Source organism: Eretmochelys imbricata, chromosome 22 (assembly GCF_965152235.1).
Source record: "Eretmochelys imbricata isolate rEreImb1 chromosome 22, rEreImb1.hap1, whole genome shotgun sequence".
Classification (NCBI taxonomy): domain Eukaryota; kingdom Metazoa; phylum Chordata; order Testudines; family Cheloniidae; genus Eretmochelys; species Eretmochelys imbricata.
In genome coordinates, this window is record NC_135593.1 from 4954243 (window position 1) to 4978024 (window position 23782).

General features: G+C 47.7%; 2 protein-coding genes across 5 annotated transcripts in view; one reads left to right on the forward strand and one right to left on the reverse strand.

Annotated features, from left to right (window-relative positions):
- The window catches only part of FAM118B (family with sequence similarity 118 member B), a 44800-nt gene extending 28892 nt beyond the window's left edge, over positions 1 to 15908 (forward strand). For all 4 annotated transcript variants that reach the window (XM_077840041.1, XM_077840039.1, XM_077840042.1 and 1 more), the window contains one exon: positions 15497 to 15908. In XM_077840041.1, coding sequence (XP_077696167.1) covers positions 15497 to 15513 — 17 coding nt within the window. In that variant the 3' untranslated portion in view covers positions 15514 to 15908. The remainder of the gene's footprint in view (positions 1 to 15496) is intronic.
- SRPRA (SRP receptor subunit alpha) lies at positions 14 to 23561 on the reverse strand. The gene is made up of 14 exons (XM_077840038.1): positions 23336 to 23561; positions 21822 to 21905; positions 19218 to 19381; positions 15422 to 15582; positions 13721 to 13886; positions 12092 to 12245; positions 11226 to 11335; positions 10420 to 10538; positions 8714 to 8800; positions 7635 to 7807; positions 6050 to 6263; positions 4965 to 5128; positions 4701 to 4799; positions 14 to 1560 (listed from the first exon to the last, which is right to left on the reverse strand). The coding sequence occupies exons 1-14, from the start codon at positions 23459 to 23461 to the stop codon at positions 1432 to 1434; spliced, it is 1950 nt and encodes a 649-aa protein (XP_077696164.1). The 5' UTR covers positions 23462 to 23561; the 3' UTR covers positions 14 to 1431.
- Positions 23562 to 23782: the final 221 nt, after the last annotated feature.

The window sequence follows — 23782 nt, forward strand, 5'->3', positions numbered from 1 at the left end:
ATATACACACCACTCAACTTATTTATGAAATTTATTTTTATATAAATTATGTATTTCTTTTAGCAGACAGCATTCAATTTATTGCACTATAGCACATCTGCAATACAGAGCTACAAGACATCTTAAAGAGTTTTGTATTATTCAATGTAGCACTTTAGACCAGGATCTAGAGGCACTCAGAAAGGAGGGAGAAGGGGGGCAGGAAAGCAGCAAGCATTGTCTTTCACTAAGAAGTTTCCTTTCCCTAGCTAGTTATTAGAGGGACAGCAGGCAAGAGTTCTGGTAGCATCAGTTTAATCCTCAACACTGGTGAGACAAGGAGGCATGAGTCAGTGGAAACCGCTTCTGAGGAAGGAAGGGGGTCTTGCAGTACAGAAACCAGCTCTATTCTATACCCTAAAGCAGTGCAGCTTGCTTGCCAGAATCCAGGCACTGCCCTTGCAGCTTAGATAGAGATGCAGCTCTTGGCAACTAACAGTTCCAGCCTGTAACTCCAAGCCCAGACTCAGACCAAGGGGAAAGTCTGCTTGCTCTGAGCTGTAGTGGCCCTAGGCAGCCCTGCTTTAGGAGTCCCAGTAACAATGGAAGTAGGGACCTTAAGGCAACTTCAGCATCTTCCCTATGGGCCCCTGCTTGACAAGCACAGAGGGGTTAGACTCACTATTTTTGGTTTATCAACTTTGGTGAGCTGCCATGGTCAAAGCTAGCAGCAAGTGTTAATCAGGGTGTAGACACTAAAACTGTCACTAAGCATCTATTTCTGCTCTGTGGAATGTGCAAAGCTAGCCTTAGAGCTTAGCATAGGATCAGCCCCTGGACTGGGACACTCATACTCTTGGGTCCCACTAAGTCTAGCATAGTCTAAAGATCCAGATCAGCTCATAGGATTAAGAATACCTTTAACAAACAAAATTGTCCATAGATGTTTAGTTGGTAGCAGAGCAGCCCTGAAGTGCTGCAGGTTTTAGACATCACTCACAAGATATGAACAATACAAAGCTCTGATTTCAGCCTTTACTAAGAGTGGAGGCTGAGTCACTTAGAATGAAGGAATCCAGGGGGAAGGGCTTTCTCTGGCTGAAGGCCACAGAGCTGATCTGGCCCAGGTGCTCCACCTGAAGGAGACAATTGCTACCCAAAAATAAGCTTTATAGCCAATAAATATGGAAGAAGTGTAGCTAATCAGAGTAAGCAACATGATTGAAGACAGCAACCTCCTTCCAAGGTTAAAGTCACACAGCAGGGGAAGGGAGGGGTGTGCACTGGTGAAAACCATGAGGAAGTACAGAAGCAAGGAGTGGATGCAGCAGCCCCTCGCTCTGTTATCCCTTCATTCTGTTTTGCACTACACTGAAAAGACAAGTCAGTCACACTGTAAAGCACATTCTTCTGAGACATCTGCAAACAGCAATTTGGTGCAATAATTGGATTTTAGGCCTTCATGAGAGCGGTGACCACAGCCTTGGCATTAAGGCTACGCAGATCACAGTAGGTTTGCCCAGTACCAACAAACACGATTGGCTTGCTAGTGATGTAAGTCATGGAGATTGCAGCACCAACCTGTGAAAGAAAGAGCATCAATTAGTTGGTTTGAGGAGATCTAATGAGCAGGACTCTGCCTGAATGTACAACCCACTCCTAACAAAACCATCAGTGTGTGACTGGCTAGAGCAGAAGCCTGTACTCTGGGCATGTTCAATTCCCATTAGTGTTACAGCAAGTTGGAAGAGTTCTTCTGATAGACCAGAGAACTTAAGCATTTGACAGCCAGGAATTTGAGTTAAGGTTCTAAACAACCTGAACTCCCTCTCTGCCCCATGCGTTAGGATAAATCAAAGTAACTCTGGAAAGTCCATCTCTTCTGCAAGAGACTCCTGTGTCCAACTGGGAGGCCAGTTTGTATAGACTAGCTAGGGAAGTGTCTCAGAGCAGGGCAAGGTCTTAGGGAGTGTTCTACTACATAGTGAAACACTGTCCTTTCTCTCTGAATAGCCAGGTGAACTGGAACAGCGTCTAGCTGAATCTGATTTGTATGCAAGATGGCGTGACTATTTGAACTGTAGATGAGATGTGGCAGCTTAGTGTTATGGTTGCCAGTCAACTAACCAAGTTGCCAGGTTTGTAGCTTTAGAGTACAACCATCTAATTGCTGTCAAGAGGGATTACATTGCCTAGAAATTTCTTTAAAGTGTGTTCCCAGTATGGTTACAAGCCTGAGGGAGATGACAGTCAATCAGTACAGGAAGCACTTCCATCATCTCACACTGAACAGAGAACAAGTTCTAAAGCGGATACCTGGGGCGAAGTAAACAGCCTGCTGGACAGACCTTAAAGCAGCTGCTTGTCTTCCTGGGCCACAACAGTTTTGGCAGGGAACCAGAGTAAAGCTGTAACAAGCAAATGTACAGTGCAGCTGAAATCTACCCGGGGCAGAGATGGAGAGGACAACACACAACTTTTATCATCCCTGCCAGGCAATGGTAACATGCCAAAACAATCAGTGCTCGTGTCTGTGATTCAGCATCATGCAATAACAGCCATGGCTGACTTGCCCACAATCTGGGCAGGAGGAAGCTGCAGTGACAGACTCCAGCATGGAATCCCCCTGGAAAGGGCAGCTCATTGCTCTGATTCCACCATGAAAGGGGGTGCAGTGATGGCTAGGCACCCCTGCAGGAAGTCAGGCTTGTTGCTAGTGTGGCTCTGCATCATCTCCTGTCAGAACTAAATGCTGTGATCAGGCTCCGTAAGAACACAGGGTGTTTCTAGAAAACAGACTGATCAAGCCACCTGAAACTTCAGCGGAGCAGGGCAAAACACTGAACTCAAACATTACCAGGAAGGGTTCAAGCACATCCTGGTGTAACTCAGGGAAGCAGCTTCATTCTTCATTTTCAGCAGCCTTGGGAACTGCTTCACCAGCCTCAGAATTGGTAGCAGTTGTGCAGGCTTCACCCCCGGACTGCCCAGTATGCACCAGGGCAAGAGTCAAGTTACTGTGGCCAGTGTTGGTGTCCACAGTTCAAAGAGGATGTTGATAAATTGGTGAAGGTTCAGAGTAGAGCCACAAGAAGAGCAATTAAAGGACTAGAACCCCTGCCTTATACTGAATGTCTCAAGCTGCCCAATCTCTCTAGCTTAACAAAGAGATGGTTACAGAGACTGCGATCAAGTACCTACATGGGGAACAAACCATTGATCATGGGGTCTTTAATCTAGCAGGGAAAGGTCTAAAACAATCCAATGGCCAGAAGGGAAAGCTGACAGATTCAGACTGGAAATAAGGAGTAAATTTTTAACAGTGAGGGGAATTAGTCATTGAAAAACTCACCACGGTTTTGTGGTGGATACTCCATAACTGGAAATCTTTTAATCAAGATGAGATGTTTTTCTAAAAGATCTGCTCCAGTTCAAACAGGAATTACTTCAGGGAAGTCCTCTGGCCTCTGTTATGCAGGTCACAGACAGTCACAATGACCTCTTTGGCTTTAACCTATAAGTTTTCATATTGACCCAGCCATTGGACTAACAGTAGGAAATTAAAAGCTCTAGTGTGAAGTCAGAAGTGCTAGCAAAAGTAATAACCAGGTCATTCCTGATCTTAATTTCTTTTCAACTAATTAGAGATGTGGATGGCTCAGCATAAAATGAACCAGCCCCTGCCTTGCCCACCATCTTTTCAATGGAACTGTAGCAGTGAAAACTGAAGCAAGGCTCTTAGTTCCCAGCTGCAAGCAGCAGCTGGGCCATGTTTGTGAAGTCCAGCATGGGCACTAATACTCAATGGTCAGAATCAAGAGCAGAAAAGACCGGACATGGTTTGCTAAGGTCAGCAACCTCAAAGTTCAGAGGGCTAAAACATCTCTCCAGCAACTGTCCTCTGCACATCCTGGCAGAACAATGCCACTTTGCCTTTCCAAACCCCCTGCTGCAAGGTAACACTAGCTGGAACTGGTGTAAATCTTTTGAGCCAGTGAAGGTTTTTATACCCAGCCAGTCCAGGAAAAAAAAAGAGAAAGACACGCCATGGGCACCCTCTGAGACCAGCACCTTTTCAGGAAAATGCTGCCATCCTCCTCCACAGGCTGTACAGTTGAACTACTGCCATCAATAGGACATTTGAGAATGCAAGAGGTTTTATTGCTATGAATTGTGCTGAGCTAAGGCAGTTTTCCCTTGCACAGATTTAGAGCAGCTTTAATTTGCCATAGAAGTTTTGGAGTTTGTTTTGGTTTTTAGTACTGATCTGTAATAGGATTCCCTGGCAGGCGTTTTGTGTCTTGCTTGTTACAGCACTTCTAAAGCCATCTGTGCTGGGGAGCAATTGGAATAGCTTCAGTTGAGACTTCCAAATATTCAGATCTACAATAAAGATTCCACTTGCCCCGGTGCAATATAGTGATATTATCCAGCAGTCACCACCCACCCCAAAGTGGAACATGAAGTTGTTAAACTACTTGAAAGTATATCTAAAGAAAAGGCCATGTGAGAGGACTCTCAGGGGTGCAGGTATCTGACTGATGCATCAAAAGAATATGCCCTGTTGAGGTCGGACACAGTTACTCAATATCTCCCCCGCTGTTTGGTCTCAGCAAGGAAAGGATCCACACGGGGTCATTTAAAAAGACATTAAACAGAAGCCTTCAAGGGGGAGAGAAAAAATGAGCAATCTCCGGGTATGAAGTGAATGGCCATCGTACCTTGTCATCGATGGTATCAAATTTGGTGAGCACAATTCCATCAATGAGACGTGGTGTCTGGGCCATGGAGTGATCAGCAAGGGCCTTGTTAAACTTGACCTAGGGGAAAAATACAACCAGGAAATAAGTCCATGTAGGTTCTTCTAAGCTGGTGTCCATCATTGGTATGTGAGCACCTCCCAAAGTGTACACAGAGGCTCAGGCCAACAGGGGCTTTCTCCCTCTGGTAGAATTTTGTTTGAGGTTAAAGAATCAGAAACTAACCAGCTGATCCACAGCTTCATTTCCCACCAGGGCTTCCCCGACAAACAGGACCAGGTCAGGGGTGTTGACTGCAATGAGTTTAGCCAGAGCTGTCATCAAGGGGGCGTTGTCTTGCATGCGGCCAGCAGTGTCCACCAACACCACATCAAACCCCTGGTTACGAGCTGGGAAAAGAGAAGTGAAGGGGGTTAGATGAAGCAAGTTGAGAGAGTTCTATTCCCACACGCATTGCTCCTCCAGCTACTGCCCTTCTGCAGAGAATCAAGGATTTACTCAAGTCTCTTTCCCCCCTCACAATATTTTCTCAATACAAGACACCCACAATCCATAATAAATCCCCTCCCTGGGACAGAAACAGTCAGCATAAAAATTAGGGGCCTAGAACCTTGGGCCCAAGCAAGGCCCCAGATGAAGAGCCTTGCACTCTAGGGAAGGTCAGATTGATGCTACAGCTTGGGCCCTTCCATCTAGCAGGTAGGTTCAAACCTTTCCCAGTAGGCAGATTCTACTCAACCTTCACTAGGTAAACGGATCCCCAGCTGGGGAAACAGAGGCACACGCTGACCCTTATGAAACTGGCTTACTCCACCCCATCCCAACCCTCCTATGCTGCTCAGGTTCAGAAGCAGTGGCCTGGCAGCTAATGCACAAGGTCACTGATTTCCTGGACAAAGGAGGAACCCCTCCCCACTGCTGGAAGCCTTCCCTGATCTCCAGTCTGTGCTCCACCCAGCTCTGCACCAGGGGCTGTTCCTGACCCGTCCATTTGGCCAGGGACCTGAAGGGGAGGTGGGGTCTATTACAAGTGTGGGGGCAAGGAAGCAGTAAGGAAGGGCAAACCTGCAGGGTCAACGGCAAAGCCAGGAATACAGCCCAGCAGTCCAGTTCCCCAGCCCAGCTCAAACCCTTAGGCCATACTTCATCCCAGGAGTGTTAACTGGTATTCCCCTCTCACACCCCGTGACCACTCGCCCTCCCCTCGAACAGCCAGCTCCTGTCTTGGAAAGCAGACTGCCGACTGCCATTCTGGACGCCCGGGAAAAGTCGGCCAAGGCAGGGCTAGGAAAAAAGGGCGATAGGCTCACCATACAAAATGGCCTCCATGGCAATGCCAGCAGCATCCTTCCCATACCCCTTCTCGTAGAGCTGCACCATGGTGCGGCCGCCGTGGCTCTCCGGGGGGTGCAGAGCGTTCAGGCGACGGGTGTGCGTGCGCAGCTGCTCCACGGCTCCAGCTCGGAAGGTATCGCAAGCAGCAATGAGGACGCTGAAGCCGTTTTCAATCAGCCAGAAAGAGATCTGGGAGGGGGAAAGATATCCTGTTACCATCCCCAGCCTGAGTCCAGCTCTGCTCAGCCCCTCCAAGCCCAATACGCTGCCCCCAGGCAGTTGCTGTGTCATTCCCCCACCCCAAAGTTCAACAAAGGAGATTCTCCAAGTGCCCCAGCCCAAGACAGTCACTTACAAATCAAGTAGGGAAGGCGCGTAAAGCCAAGGGCCCGAAACTCCAGAGGAGAGTGGTGTGTATGTTGGCAATACCCCTTCTCCCCCCCCCACTCTCCCAAAAAAGAAGAGGGAACCTGCTCCATGTTCTTCTATAATGCCAACAATCATACAGGTGCTTCCATCTCAGGCCCCAGCCGAATCCCTTGGCTGAGTTACAGCCCCCAGTCCCTCCATCCCCACAGAAATGTCCCTGTGAACACACCACACCAAGGCAGTGATCAAACCAGCACTGGCTCCTATTCGAACCCCAGTAGACCCTGCACATGCTTGCAGGCATCACTAAGCTCTGCTTGTAGTAACCAATACCCTGCATGTCTACACAGCCTTCTAAGGATGCCAGAGCACTTCGGTGTGTGTCCGTTGCCTGCTCAGGGCTATAAACACAGGCCAGTCTTGGCCCCTAGTGACAGCTCTTAGGGATGACAACATCACTGCTGCAGTTCAGGGCTGCCTTCCTGCTGATCCCAGAGCATAGCTTGATTCGGGCATTTAACAGCACTATTCATATTACCATGTCAAGCCTTCCAGTCAGTTGCACACATTGTAGGAAGAGCTGTGATCATCTAAGCCAGACTGAGCCTGAGGGAGGTAAGGACACAGGGAAGAGTCCTAAGCTGTGGCTTCTCCAGATCCTGAGTTTAATTAGCCAAGCTATGGGTTTAAAGATAAACATGGAGGGCTTTGAAATTGACTAGGCCGGTAGATGTCCCTTTAACTAGCACAGTGGTTTGTTAGTGGGATCTCTTCTCCCCTGCTGATGTTGACATGGGGCTTTTCAGGAGGGAAGGAGGTGTGCTCATGAATGGGGTCAGAGCACACACCAGCTCTCCATCCCCACTAGGTAGTGCAGGCTAGTGGCAATATACTAGTGCATGATTTAGGAAGTTGAGCTGCCCATCAGCACAACAAAATGCAAAGAGCTGTCGGACCACAAAGGAAGCGAACTGAACGGAGGAATGGTTTTTGCTAATATTTCGGTTCTAGGGATCTGGGTGCCATATGCGATAGCTGCAGACAGACATTCGTACACCATGGAGATGTTGCCACAACATTTAGCCCAAGGGGATTTGAGGAGATGTCCCCAGAATATACATAGGAAAGGAGGGTGGATCCTCCTGAAGGGACCAGGCTGATCCTTGAGAACACACGTAGTTTGCGCCCTACCTTGGCCAGGTTGGTCGACTTTCCAACCCCATTGACACCACAGAAAGTGACAACATATGGCCGGCGGTGGCGCTGAGCCTCCATGACGTCACGCAGCATGTCCACGCGGCGCTGGGGCTGCAGGATCTGCACCAAGGACTCCTGCAGGGCCTGCTTCACTGTTGAGGTCACCGCTGGGAACGGAATTAGAAGAGGAACCTTTGTCAGCATTTGATCCCAGATGAGGCAGCTGGAGCACTGCCCACCCTTCCCCCACAGCATATTAGGAGCATAACAGTCAAATGTGACCTAGATTGGCTCACAACTGCCACACCAAGGAACTTGGGTTCCCTTTGGAGCAGACTGGCTGTTCCCTTGTTAATCTGCCAGTTGTGCCATTAGGTTCACTTGCTGACCTCTCCTGATAGTGTCTCTCCAGAACAACTCCACAGGAGTCTTCCTCTCTAGCCTGGAGCAGGGATGGATGAATTAATTCACTCCTGCCCCAGACTGCTACGAAAGGGTGTGAAATTGAGCAACCACCATGCTATAGATTCTCAGACCTCTGCTGATCCTTTGGCCCGCTGCCTGTTTCATCTACTGCAGAAGAGCTTCCCACTAGCAAATCCCAGCTCTTGGGTGTAAGGGGTTAAACTGCTGCAGAGGTTGGCATCACAGATTTAATCTTCTCCCCCACACGTCCTTTAAAGGCCAAACTACAAGAATCCAGAACTGCAGTGGATTAGACATTCCTAAACTATGGAGAGGTGCTTACCCAGCAGGAGAAACACCGGCGGAGGTTATCCCCTTCTGCACATGTACTGAGAGTTACACGCCACTTGGCAACTAGAGACTAGGCTACGCAAGCACAAAGAGGCCTCAAGGGCAGGCTGGAACAAGCCATGGGTCCCATGTCCCTTGGAATATTAGAAGGGCCGAAACACAGCAGAGAAGCAGCAGTGATCTGCTGGGACTAGCATGTTTTGTTTCAAGCATCAGGACAGCGGGTGGGGAAAGAATGAGACCGCATTACAGAGACTTGGGCTAACAGGTTAGAGAAGTCAGAGCACCTCCTTGAATGGAAGGACGGAAACACTTACTGGTGAAGGTGCCCATCACTTTCCCTTCCAGTTTCTTAGCCACCGATTCACACAGTTGGACAGCTATGTCAGCCGCAACGTTCTTTGCTTTGGAAAAGAAAAGCCAAGGGAGTGGATGTTAATGTTGCAAGACTCTTGGGCTACAGGACTCAGGGTTCTCCCAGTCCCCCCCGAGAAGGTCTCTATCCCAGCCAGCTCCAAGGGAGGAGGAGGGTAATCCGCCCCTGCGGGAGAGCAGAGCGTGGCATTGCCAATGATACCCTGCTCTAGAGCAGACAGCAATATGGACACTGAGTACAGATAGCCTCCAAGGCCTTGAGAAGGACATGAATTGTGCCCTCTTATCCCCAGTCACAACCCAGATGCTTCTTCAAATGATCTTTCGACTCTGAAGCAACCCTCCACCCCAGGGGAAGGGAGATCAAGGCAAGGATTTCACTGTCAGACCCCCAGGGCAATACAGATCCTGTTTTGGGGCCAATAGTTTCTCTCCACATCAGTCAACACCAATGATTCCAACCATTTTATCTTCCTCCCCTGCCCATCAGAGTCCTCTGGATGAGACAAGGACTTCCAAACCCATCCACATCACTGCTTGGGACACTAGTTCCCTTCTGAGTCTGTTCCAAAAGTGCTTTATATTCAGTTCAGCCTGATTCGATTCGAAGTGGGCGAATTATTGCCCTCTTAAAAATGTAGGATTGTCACTAGAACCTGACCATACCCCACCTTGTCACCAATACAACCAAAGAGGCATTTTACAAAATGTGAGCAAACCAAATAGAATATATGAAGAGTAGGATCTCTGTTAAATACAATGTGCAGACACACACAAACCTACAGGCCTACCATCCTAAGCACCACACTATCAACTAGTCCGACAACAGGGTATCGGGTCAGATATAACTCAACTGGGATTATCCAGCGTGTCATGCTGCCGGAAAGATAAGTGACAGATAGTCGTGGATTTCATCTATGACCTTGATATCACAGAAAAGTTGGCCACTCAGTGTGCTTGATCCACTTGCAAAAGTCCCTCTGAGCAATTTTCCACCAACATTGTAGTCAGAGCTCTGTTACAGGTTTGTTTCAATATCATTCAAAAACCCAAGGATCTACCTCACTGTAGGACACTGGTTAAGTGAGTCCCCAGTTCAGCAAGTTTAAAATCAGGCCCATGCATCCAGGAAAAGGCTAATCAAAGGGGAATGTTGCTAGTGGGTGCTATATGTGGGACACGTCCCAAACATCCTCTGTTCTGTTAGCCTCCCTCCACTAGCCCTGCTCTGTACATTTATTCAAGGCAGCACAACACCTGCTGTGGAAATAGCATACGCAACACTCCTGCAGCAGAGTTTAGAGCGTGGAAAGACATAACTGAACTCCAAACTCCGTGAAGGAGAGACTACAATACTGGAAGAAGAGTTCAAGAGACAGGCTGGAAATCGCAACAGTTCCATGATCACTGGCTAACGGGATAAAATTCAGGGCAACCTACAGCATCCGTGGCTGAGCTATAACCCCACTTCCTGGAAGAGTCCCTTTAAATCCTTAATGCAACTGTTGATACAAAAAAAGGAAAATAGAATTTTAGCAACAGGACTGGAGAAATGGCTCCTTCCACATGCAGACCAGTTGATCTACAGAGCCTGACTCCAAAAGCAAGGCCACAGGGTACTAGTTTGTAAGAGACATTCCAGACTTACCAATCAGATGATCCTTCATCTTCTCCAGCACAGAGTCCATGTCCTCTCTGGTTAAGCTTTTGGAACCAACCAGGCCTTTCAGCATCCCAAACATGCCTCCCAAACCACCCTTCTTAGCCCTGTGAACAAGCAGAGTGGTTACATGTTACAGCTCTCAAGCGTAAAGGGATGGTGATGCTCTTGAAGAGAATAGCAGCTAAAGGGAGGGAAAAACTGGACAGCCATGAATTCTCAAGCTAATATGCAGCTGGTCACTTTCGCCTTCTGGTCCTGAACTGCTCCCTAGTTACTGGAATTTTAATAGGAGAACCAGATTAACAGGTTCAAACTGGGAGCTGGTCTGTATTAGCTGATCTGCAAGCAGCACTGGCAGAGCTAGGTTTGCAAACACCATCTGGTACAAAACAAGTTCCAAAGCTATCTGGGAACTAGCATGGGTTTGCTCAGTTACCATGCCCAGAGAGGTACCAACGGTGTATCAGGAGTTATCGGGGGAACACAGATCCGGCTTGGAAGTGCTAATTACAGGACCATTTAGTCTAATGACTCAGCCTGCAGAAATGGAAGGGCCATTCACGAGCAGATTGCTTTTTCACCATGTGCACCAGCATTTGGGACAAAGCAGACCAAACCCATGTAGTGTGTTAGACAACACTTCCTTCCTGAAGCCAAGGCATCAGCTAGTGGTGCCCAAGATCCATGTAAGCTACGCTATACAAGCTTAGCAGACTGGACATGTTGGAGGAAAAGCTGTGGGAGATAAAGCAAGGAGATAGCTGGGATAGGGAGCCGGCAGGAGGACTTACCTGGGCTGTGAAGGGTTCTGAATAACCTTCTCCTCTTCAGGTTCCTCTTCATCACTCTCATATTCAAGATCATAAAGGCGGCCAGGCTCCCGATCTCGATCTCCTAGGGCCTGAAAAGGATGGCAGAAAGAGGAGAAGCCATACAGAGAATCAGTAACTGGCATTTAAGCCTTAACTGATTTATTTCACTGGCTCATTCCTGCAGAGAACTCTTGTGAGGGGCCAGTCAGAATAATGTGACCATCTGTAGCACCTGCAGGGACCTCAGGGAGTTTTATTAGTATTGTCTAATCACAATTCCCTTGTGAGCTAAGTGGTGATTTCCTTTTACACAGAAGGCTGAAATAACTTCCCCTGAGATCACACAGCAAAGCAATGACAGACGGGAATAGAATCCTGGGGTCCCAATTCCCAGCCCTATGCTCCATCTACAAGACAACCTTCCATATTGCATGGGTATCCCCATAAACGTAGGTTCCATCACTTTCCTCCACGCAGCTTCTCTAGCAGTTGGGGAGCTGATTTCAGTTCCTCCAAGAGATGATTCCTCCGGCACTGAGGTCCAAAACTGTAAGAGCACCACAAGGAGCCAGATGGGTCCAGCTTTCCACAACCTGGTGGAGACTGAGCAATAACTTGGGCAGTGCCTTCCCACTAGTTTGCCAAACTAAGACCTCATCTGAAGCAGCCACACCCCACAGTTTCCGTTCAGTTCTACGTGCTCTAATCCAGCCAAGGAGCTTGGGCCACTCTCAGGATCTCATCTGAGAGTACCATTCAGGGGAAGGTAAATTGCAGTGGCAATGCCCTAGGGCCTAGCACAGAGGCTAATCATCCTGTAGGAAGGGGAATGTTTAGGACCTTACCACGTCAGGATCGTACTCCTCTGTGGGACAAGTGTCTGTGTTTCCGTTGGTAGTGGAGTTACTATAATCGAGTACTTTGGCATTAGAGTTCCCCAGCTCCCACACACGGGGCTTCTTCCCCTTCTCCTTCTGAGTCTCAGGCTTTGGGGACTTGCTGGGAAGGCAGAGGAGAAGCTATTAAAGCAAACTCTGTGATGACAGCAGTGACAGTCCCACCATGAGTGGACTACAAGAAGAGATTTTAAACAGGACGTATCTCCCATATGATTGGGATGAGTTTATAGGGTATACCATGTGGGATTGGATCACTGGGTTCACCAGGTATTCCATAGTGGCCAATATGTTGATGCTTCAGCAAATGAGAGAAATTCCATAACATTCCTCCCCGCTTTGAGAATTCTTTTCTGACCCCCATCAGTTTGTGGGGTAAATTGCTAGCATACCTTTAATCTGGAGGTAGTCAAGAAAGCATGGGCAAAATTCAGGGAAGACTTATGTTAACCACCCAAAGATTAGAAAGATAGCAAGTTATGGTTAAACTGAAAAAGATGAAGTATGGAAGCATACTCCAAAGGTCACCTAACCAGCCTCAACTCTGACCCCGTACCGCTTTCAAACTCAGTGCAACGAATTGCTTTGATCTGTAGGTGTCCCCAGTACAATTCAACATGCGACCCTTTGCTCTTACCATGAGAGTCCCATCACTAAGGAGGTTTCTAACTGTTGGTCCAATATTACCCTTCTCTTTGGAGTCACATGTACCACTGGGGAACAGGGTTGTACAGCTGTCCCAGATATACTTTGTGGATTCACAAACTGACCAAATTCTCTCTCCCCGCCCTCCAGTGAATAACACGGGCATCCTAAGGAAGCCAAAAGCCACAGGAGGTGTTTGAATGATGGCAGTTAGCAACCACTGACAGACTGAGTGTCTGGCATTCCAACAGCTGCTGCAGTCTGATAACGTGAGCTTTTCTGAAAATCACCTGGAGTGAAATCCTGGCCCCACTGAAGTCAATGGCAAACCTCCCATTGACTTCAATACGGTCAGGATTTCACCCTTTGTCTAAGTTCCGGTCATGCACAGGGCAGACACATGTGAACAGCACTAGATCACTCAGAGGGCCCAAATATTGCCATCTCCACACTTTCAAGCAAGCTCAAGGAGATACTTTTTCAAAAGCCAGTGTCTTGTTTAAGCCTACCACATTAGAGCCCTAAGGTAACCTACTGCTGCCTCGCCTTCACCCAGGAAATACGGCAATGACATTTCAAAGAGCACGAGCACTTAGAAGCCACACCATGTGCCAGGCCTCAGGATTAGAAAGGGCACAAGGTCATCACTGTCATTGGAACAATGGGGTATTCCTGCATTGTAATGCTAGGGAGGGGTGCTTTAAAAGCAGATCTGTTTGTTCCACCTTAAGGAAGAAAGCCTCTCTTGCCCATTATCCACCCAACACATTAAGAACAATTGGCAAAAGTTGGTGGTTGAAAAGCAGTATGATAAATAGCTCCTTGTCCATTGTTAATGGGTGAAACCCTCCCCCAACACAGATCTGCCACCCTACTACCACCACCTCTCTCAGACTGGGGAGAGGGACATAGGTCTGTCATCCTCTCACTCACTTGGACTTCTCTCCTCCTTTCAGGCGCTTCTTGAAGAATTCCTCACGGTTCTTTTGCAGGATCTCATCCTTGGTCAGTTCCTCCCTGTCCCCAGGTGCTGCAGGAGGGTTCTGCTTTGCATCTGGGGCAGCTTTACTGGGGACAGTAGCCGCTTCGGTTCCTGAAGCTGGACAAGGCAGAGCTCTCACCACAATGTACACACACTCACACACACACGTGATTGAAGGGAAACAGCATTTACTCAGTGCTAAAAGGTGATCAAGCACTCAGGAGTCAGGGAATCCCAAACAAGTTCTCCTAGTATCATTAGCTCAGCAATGCTAAACATTTATCCAGATTTCTACAGCCTGCTCATCAGGACATAAACCCCTTTGTGTAAGGCATCTGTGTTTGTCTCTAGCCCCTAGCTGAAGAGTTTGGAACTAGACGGAAGTGATTTTTATATTTCAGTCTGAAGGCAGTGAGGTTTGCAATAACCTTTTCCAGAAGTTGCACTGTTATGAGCCGGCTCCCAAGGAAGCCATCTCCTGTGATTGCGATTTACGGTATACAGTAAGTTTTCCATTTAAACAGGGGGAAAGAATGGCAAGCATGTCACTGGCTGAGTCACTGCCTGAGTGACCTGAATTTTGGGATTTCCCTGACCTCAGCGCTTAATCCCATAACCCTAATGCTAGTTTTCCAGGTTTCTCTCAAAAGAGCTTGTACCAGGTGGAGGCTTAAAGCATCTACAGCCCATGCTATAGCTTTCAAAATGCTTTAACTTTCTTATTTCAGGACCACCTTTTCCCCCTCCCACAACCAAAGCAAATGCACTAGTCCTCAATGGGCTCAAGTCCAGGCCATGGTTCAAACTCCAGCCTTTTTGCTGTAACCCTGTCTGTGTTAGAATGTAAAGTGACTGAATGAGCTGCAGCCGGATTCAAAGCTTAGCAATCAGTTCTTGCAGAAACATCCCGTGATAACAGCAGTCAATCAGGCCAGACTTTTTGAACTCGGGCACTGAAGTCAGATCCTAAATCCATATTTAAGAATCTAATCAACGGAACCAGTTTTTCCACAAGTGCTGAGCACTGGAGTCAGTCAGGCTACTTGGATTTAGGTCCCTACCTTTAGGCAACCAAGTTTGAAAATTTTGACCTAAGCTTGTATGAAACAAGGCAGAGCAAATGAGCAGCAAGTCTGCATGCCATGCACCTTGACCTGCCAGCGGGTGGTCTGTTTCACTGAATCATAGAATATCAGGGTTGGAAGGGACCTCAGGACGTCATCTAGTCCAACCCCCTGCTCAAAGCAGGACTAATCCCCCATTTTTGCCTCAGATCCCTAAGTGGCCCCCTCAAGGATTGAACTCACAACCCTGGGTTTAGCAGGCCAATGCTCAAACCACTGTGTTATCCCTCCCCGCTGAAGAGCTTTTGTCAGGGTCACACTTTCTCACTAATGAGAGCAATCCAGGACTGAAGCAATCAATTACTACATGCAGGGCAAGGGATGCTGGCAGCCACAGAAGGGCAAAAGCAACTAGAATAGTGGATCTGACTCAACCTGTCCCAGTAACAGATGCTACAGGGCAGATGTGCCTGCAGACAAGCATGCACTGGTTTACTGTCACCGAGGGCTAGGACACAGCCCGGTTTTGGAGCCCTCTGGGCTATTTGCTCATCCCACTGCACAGATCTGTCAGTTGCATCCACTTACCCTCCTTTTTGGAACCTTTGTTTTTCTTGTTCTTGACTTTCTCCTTTGGTTTCTCCCCTCGGGTTTCTATCATAGACTTGACAGTCTTCTGAGACTTCACCGACTGTTCAAACGTCTTCATGGCAGTAGGAGCTCGGATTTTACTGCTCTCCTCTGCTTCTCTGAAGAAAGAGAAAGAGTGTTATTCACTCTCCAAAATACAGTCCAGGTCCAGAACTTAACATCACACCCTCATAATCACTGGGGCAAGAGTCTAGCTGCAACACCCACCATACTGCAAACCTCAACTCCCTGGCGTTAGACTCCAGCTCTTCAAATCTCTGCTGAAGACATCTTTTCTCCCTTTGCTGTGTCTCAGTTCCTCTGCTCATTTATTTTTTGACTAACTGTATAAAGCTCTGTTTTTTGTTATGCAGTTTTTGTGTGACTGTACAAAAAGACAAGGGATGAAAGATACTATTGAACATCTTCTCTTCCTGAAAAAACAGTCTTATCTGTGCTTGTCTTTAATTCTGTTGGAGAGACAGAAGCTTTCGAGCTTACGCAGAGCTTTTCTTCAGATCTGGGAAACGTATTCAGGGCTTGTTTATACTACTAAATTAGGTTGACTTAATTTAGGTTGACCTACAGCCACCGTAGTAATTCAATCGGCTGTGGGCGTCCACACTACTGTCATTCTGCTGGTGTTGCACATTCTCACCAAGAGCGCTTGCACTAACTGAAGTGGGGCATTGTGGGCACTGACAGTCGCATGGGGCTCACAGCTGTCCTCAACTTGCTGACTATGATAAACGAGGCCAACTGACAACTCTCCAACATCATGTACTATAAAAGAACTCAAAGACGACCCCATATCACAATTTAAGGAATTTAAGGCTATCATCAAATCCTTCCCCAAACTCCTCCAAGAGAAATTCCACACACTCATCCCCCAAGAACCTCCACCATGCTTCCCAAGATACACAAACAGGGGAACTCAGGCAGACCCATCATGTGTGGCCATGGCTCTCATGGAATATCAGGACTCATAGAAACCATCCTCAAACCACTTACAACACAAAGGGCCTGCTTTTTCCAGGACACAAGCAACTTCCTCCACAAACTCTACAACATTAACCACCTTCCTCAGAACACCATCCTCACCACCATGGATGTCAATGCCATTGACACCGACATCCCTCACAATAACGGTATAGCTGCCTGCTTCAGATATCTACAAGACAGCAGACAGCCCTCAGATATTCACCCCAAACTCACGCATTTCATCCTCACCCATAACAATTTTACATTCAACAACAAACACTTTGTCCAAACCGCAGGAACGGCCATGGGTAGCAGGATGGCTCCCCAATATGCCAACTTCTTCATGGGCCACCTTGAAGAAGAATTTCTGGAGAAATGCACCACGATATCCTGGGACTGACATGACTACAACACTGCATACAACAACTTATTTCCTATTAACAGAGAAAATCTGGAACCTGAGACTCTCATGGACTAAATCTGCATCTCTAAGGAACTGATGTTTGTTCATTCAGTACCTAGCACAATGGGGTCCTGGTCCATGATTAGAGCTTCTAGACACTACCATAGTACAAATAAAATAATAAATACACGCATCCATCTTTAAAGTTTAAGCTTGTATGGCGCAATCCTTCAAAGTGAAAATGCTGAAACAGACCCGGGTCCTAAATTAACAGGTAAAATTGTACAATTTAATCTTTCAGAGCAGTTTTTGGTGAGACAAGTGTCTCAAAATGGTACCTTTGTGCTCAAGAAGGTCAATTTAGTGACACAAGCTATTGCCATTAACCTTGCAGGTGAGTGTACAACTACGGAAAAGCATGAGATGGATTCTCCATCATCGTTAGAACTATAGGACTAAATCAGACCCCTTAAAGACTACTACGCTATATTGCTACAGAGCTTTCAGCCTCATAGACTAGCATATTACAAACAAACCAGTACACAAGAATTGCTTCAGTGAAACATGGCCCACTCTGGGATGGAGCCACCATTTAACAGCACACTACTACTTGCCAGAACAGGAAGTGAAGAATCCTGTATACAATTAAATCAAGAATATAATTACACCCACACTGGAGATTTATCGGGAATTTAAATCAACACTCCCATTAATCAGAGAAGAGCCATAGGATCTTTAGTGACAAGAGGGCAGAACCTCACTGTTGCATCTGCTCTCAAAAATACCACTAGCATCATGCTATGGCATTGTTTATGGTGATGAGAGGGAGTGTCCCCTTTTGAATCACCCAACAACTGGAGGTTTCCGAATACTGACCAGGCCCACTCAACATGAGGTTACAGCCCAAGCTCATGCTTGGTTTTATTATTAACTATTTAGCAAAACTGGCCTTTAGGAGGGGTTTGTTAGGATGCTCTTCATCAGCTGGTGGAAGCGCATGAAGATTGGAACAAGCCATTCCTATCCCAGAGTTGAAATCCCCCACAAATCAATAGGTCCACTGGATACGGGCCAGGGATTAGGCTGCGGAAGTCCCATTGCTTGGGACTTTAAGGAGTGAGCAAAACACTAGAAAATATGCTGTAGGTTCCAAGTCCAAATTGGGATGCAGGGGATGGGCAGGATCATTTTTTGGGCCTTTCCTATCTGACATTTAGGATTAAAGAGTTACTATTTTTGCCTTTTAAATCGTGACCAAATCTTGGCACTTGTGTCAGGAACAATCACTCCAGAACCTGAAACCACTGATTTCAGCTGTTTCCTTTGGCAGAGGCTGTGATGCTTGTCTCACCTGGGAGGGAAACAGACTTTCTACTAACTGTGGGCTTCATATTAACTAGGACATTATCCACCCCACAATCAGGGGTCTGATGAAAAACACTCCAAACGCTTCTACAGTCAAGTAGCTTGGAAATTGGTCAGAGCTGGCAATTGTGAAGCAAGTGACTCATATCAGGGATGCTGGGGGAAGGGGAGGTTGGCTGTATGGGGCGTGAAGATGGACTCAAAAGGAACGCCTTTTATACCACCTCGCTCTGTTCCCACTCACATTGTAAGCCTGTCTCAGAACAGAAGATCTGTTCTGAACAACAGAATTATTCTGTTCTGATGGGCTGACCCTTGATGTGAAGTTGATATTTTATGGCCAGTTGGCTGGGTGCAAGATGGCCAAGTGCCACCAGCTGGGGGCGGGGTACAACTAGCTCAGTTATTTCCAAATTGACAATGCAGCACAACCCTGACCCAACCATTCTGACTGAGATGACCTCAGTGTTCCGCTGGTCCAGATAGAAAGGGGCACTGAAAGCAGTCATGCTGGCTGGTCCAATCAAGGATGTTGGGTGTTGAGTATCTAGCCCGAGGTCACTTCTCCTAGGAAAGCTCCTGTATGAGAAGTCCTTTGGTGTGGCAGCCATGTCTGCATAACAGCCTGTGAACAGGTGAGCTCCCATCTCTTGCTCCAGTCAGATACGGTTTACAAAGGACTTCAGTTGACAAAGACTTTTTGTTTAGTCAAACTCTTTTGGACACTATGGGATCCATAAGTTATGCTTAGTGAGGGTCACAGCAAGTCAGTGGCAGTGAAAGGCTACTCAGTCCCCTGCGCTAACCATTATACAACACGCCCTCCAACATTCCTAATGGAAGAGACACAGCCAAAATGAGAGCCCAAACAGCATACACTGCATGAGTGCACAGACATAATATGGCTACACAGACAACTTGCCAATCCCTAATATAGGGCATTCAAAACACAGCACAAAGGAGATACACAAGGAAACTGAGCCACAGCAGAAATGGTCTTGTTACCGGAGGAGGTGTAAAAAATCCTCTTTAAAATCAAAGGTGCCATTGAGGATCCCCAGAGTGCCTTTCTGCTGGAATTCATTGCGGTATTTATCCCGGAACTCCTTATGGACGTCATCTATCAACTTATCCACATAGGTTAGAGTCAGGATCTTTTGAAATCCAACCTGGAAGGAAGTGAACAGAAAGTTACAAGCATTGATAGAAAGCAGACAGTATGTGTATCCTTAGCTGAAAGGAAGATACACTGCAACACATTCTTATTGCTACATCTAACTAGCAAGAACAACCACTAAATAGCTTAAATGTGAGAAAGGAGAAAGAAGCAGCTGCCATCTTGACAATTAGTTTATTTATGACTCTAGGGCTACAGAGTCCACTTCAAAGCATTGGAGATCAGAGACTTTCAAAGATGCTGTAAGGAAAATTCTATGTATAAGCATTTTAGGTTAAAAGGGAAACAATCAACTTAAAAAAGCACAGGTCGGAAAATACTGTATCTACTATTGTTACAAACACCTAAGATGATACTAACAACTATCAGAAAAAAATCTTCATTTTCCTTAGGCTGTTGTACATTGGAGAACACTTTGGGTATAGTCAGTTGCTCCTTTGAATTGGACTTTCACAGAGATAGGGTAGAAAAAAATCTAAACAGGAAGCTGTTATTGTAAAAATCAAGAATTGGCAGGGATATGACATGAAGCTATTTCTAATTTTTTTTTAAATGTAATAGATTTCAACTTGAAATGTGTCCTCATTTTACTATTTCAAACCATTACATTAACCAAATTAGTTTTTAGAAACTGTAACATACTATACAGTTTCAAAATCCTGATTTCCAATGGAGACAGATCTAAATCCTACTGTACATCATAAGGCTAGAACTGCTAGGATCTACAGTGCTGGATGATTAAAATAGCCACCAGCCAAACACACATTACTGAATATAGATCAAAATAGCAGCAGGTATTGCTAAAAACTACTCTCAAAGTTAATTTAGTACACACTCACAAAAGCACACCTTTTTAGGGTCCAACTCTGAGGTAATTTTCTCCTGCTGAGGGCACATCTCACAGAATCAGGCCCTAAATTATCCTTAAATTTAAAGGGCACTAAAGGGCGAGGAGGATTCTCCTTCATACCTACCGTACAGATTATCCTGTACAAAGGCACTGTTTACCACATTAGGAAGGGGGTAGCCATGGATTATCTCACAGCAATACAGATGCTTCACTCACATCCCCAAATAGAGCAGCTATTCTCAGGACCAAGAGTGTAAGAACTGCATCCAAGATGACCTTACAGAGGGACCTGGCTAATCTGGGATTGGCTTTTGACCCCAAGCCAAGGGCATCCAGAACAGTTAGGCAGAACAGATCTGATGGTAAATACACATGCCACAGACGCCTTAATCTGCGCATTGTAACTCATGGCTATCCTCATCAAGCTCGTTTAAATCAAAAACTAAAAACAAAACTGTACACTGAAAGAAATCTGGCAAAATGTACATAAAAAGCTGCTGACAATTCAATCCATGCCAAGCAAAGAACGCAAATATTTGGCACCATCGTCACTGCTCAAGGCTCTACGATTCCCACCTGTAGCAAAGTGGAAGGGGGACTCTCATATTACTTTACTTGAGGCTCTTGACAGGATCCTATTAGAGACTGACACACTCAGATGAGACCTAGAATAAATTCTCAGCCCCAATGAAGTCAATAGGAGTTTTGCCACTGACTTCAGCAGGGCCAGAATTTCACCCCAGGCCGCCTTCTGTAGTAAAAATTCCAGATTTTTAGATTTCAGAGAGATTTTTGTCAAATGAGCCTTACTTGAAAGGGTTGTTAGAATCACCACTGGCATTATACCAGCCACCCACACAAAGATGACGTCTCATTGCCCTCTAGTGCCATGGCTCCTAAACCCATTCACCAATGGCACCTTCATTATACATAATGGACCAGAAGCAACCCCAAAATGCAAATGGAGTACCAGTTACAATTGGCCACTGAGTCTTGTATGGTTCATTCTAACTTACCCTGTTAAACCTGGATGATTCAATTCACCTTCACAAGTAAATTGGACAAATCACCTCACTACAATAGCAGCCAGGAGTCCTTGGTCAATATTATAACAAACCATACACCCTATTATTGCTCGCTAACAAATGGCTGTTCTGGAATCACAATAGCCTGTCACTATTTTTAAAATGAAATACACCTTGTGCTTATAGAGCACTTTTTATCCAAGGATTTCAAAATATCTTTTATACATTAATTTCACCTCAAAGACTCTACACTTTGAGGTAGATATCAGAGTTACATCGCATTGTGCTTTATTGTTGCATCTATGACAGTAACTGACTCAAGGTCATGAAGCAAGACTGGACTGTTACTCAGAACAGAGTCCAGTAGTTGAAATAGGCTTTTTCAGCCACGCGCAGTGTCTTGAGTTTAAGATGTTCTAATAAGTGTCTATTTATGAATACACCAGCATAGTTTATTAGCTTTGGGGTTTTATGTCATTCCAGGAAGACAAGGAGCCCTATAACCCTTCCCCAAACACCTGGGCAGAGAGGAGGGGCTGTTAACATAGTTTACTTACCACAAACACAAGCTCAAACTGATTGTCCAGTTTGTATTTAAGCGTAAGAGCTTCATGGTTAAAAGAACTGTTGCCACCTCGCTCCTAAGAGAAAAACAAACAAAACAATTAATCCACCATAGAAGAGCTGTACACACTTCACATGGCAGAAGAATTCCCTGTATACAAATGCCCAGAGTTCTAGTTGCTGGAGCCTTCTTTGCAGGCTCCCGTTGGGTCCTCTCACCTTCAGTTCATAGCGTCTGCTTTAAAAAAATCACAACCTGTTCTCTTGCATTGGGAATCATTACTCAATAACATACTTTTCACAGGGAGAGTATGTAAAACCCTGCATTTCATAGCCCCAGCAGCCTCATGGACTCTCCTACCAGATCATTTGTACACACCCACACACACACCCTCCATAAGTCAGCATGAAAGCTCTCTTCTGCAGCTCGTGCCAACTGGAACAGCCCTCTTGAATCACCTGTCTCTTATCCATCTTTACACCTTCATTTTATAACCCTCAGATGTTTAGCTCTGAAGAGTATGGAGACCCAGATCAGATTAAAGCTTTAAACCAGCCTCCAAAGTTCTCCAGAACCAAGTGGCTGCCCCTCACTTTTCCAAGCCACAGGATATTAGATAGTATCTGCATGTCCACGCTAGGCCTTGGAACTCTTGTCAACTGTTAAGCTGTAGCAACAACCTAACGCAAACCGTGCACAGTCTGCGGCCACACCAAGTAGTTACAAACATAAGGAACTGCTATAGATCACAACAGGCTGCTGCTCACAGCAGCACGCACAGGAAGGAGACTTCGCAATGAGGCTGGCAAAAATCCTCTCTCAATACAGCTGTAGCAGGAATGATTCAAGTCCTCTGCCCATAAACAAGCTACTTTGTAGCAAATAGCTAAATCACTGCGGGGGGAGCAGGGTTCCGGGGAGGTCTCTCCCCCCGCCCCCGAGGGCTGGGGGCCAGGGTTCCGGGGAGGGGGGGGTCTCTCCCCCCGCCCCCGAGGGCTGGGGGCCAGGGTTCCGGGGAGGGGGGAGAGGGGTCTCTCCCCCCGCCCCCGAGGGCTGGGGGGGCGGGGGGCCAGGGTTCCGGGGAGGGGGGGGGTCTCTCCCCCCGCCCCCGAGGGCTGGGGGGGCGGGGGGCCAGGGTTCCGGGGAGGGGGGGTCTCTCCCCCCGCCCCCGAGGGCTGGGGGGGCGGGGGGCCAGGGTTCCGGGGAGGGGGGGTCTCTCCCCCCGCCCCCGAGGGCTGGGGGGGCGGGGGGCCAGGGTTCCGGGGAGGGGGGGTCTCTCCCCCCGCCCCCGAGGGCTGGGGGGGCGGGGGGCCAGGGTTCCGGGGAGGGGGGGTCTCTCCCCCCGCCCCCGAGGGCTGGGGGGGCGGGGGGCCAGGGTTCCGGGGAGGGGGGGTCTCTCCCCCCGCCCCCGAGGGCTGGGGGGGGCAGGGTTCCGGGGAGGGGGGGTCTCTCCCCCCGCCCCCGAGGGCTGAGGGGGGGCGGGGGCGCGGGCCGGTCGCGTCGCACCTGGAGCAGCACGGAGCGGATCAGCGCGTTGACGGGCGCGGTGCAGGCTGCCGCGGGGCCGCGCACGCCCTGGAAGCACCACAGCACCAGGCCGCCCTTGCTGAAGATGGTGAAGAAGTCGAGCATGGTGGGGCGGGGCGGGCTCCGGGCCGGGCCCGGGCGAACGGGGGCAGCGGGGTCCGGGGCGCCGGGTCAGCAGCCCTATCGCCTCGCCACACGTCACACTCGCCGCCCGTCTCACTTCCGCCGGAAACACCACGCCAGGGCTAGGGCACAATTCAGGGGGCGGGGCCGGAAGGAGAAAGCGATTGGTTCGGCCCGCGCAGAAGAGGCGGGATCTAGTGACCGTACTGGCCTATTCCCGCCTGCATGAGGGGAGAACCGAAGCGGGAGACCGCGATTGGTCCGTTCTACGCATACGGACGGCCCGGCGGCGAGGACTGCCCT

What these genes read in the sequence shown, in the direction of transcription:
- SRPRA (XM_077840038.1), bottom strand. Translation starts at nt 23,461, where the DNA reads ATGCTCGACTTCTTCACCATCTTCAGCAAGGGCGGCCTGGTGCTGTGG. An exon ending in AGGAGTACGATCCTGACGTG is followed by an intron (nt 11,336 to 12,091) that starts GTAAGGTCCTAA and finishes CATCCTTTTCAG; the next exon opens with GCCCTAGGAGATCGAGATCG. An exon ending in ATGAAGCTGTGGATCAGCTG is followed by an intron (nt 4,800 to 4,964) that starts GTTAGTTTCTGA and finishes TTTTTCCCCTAG; the next exon opens with GTCAAGTTTAACAAGGCCCT.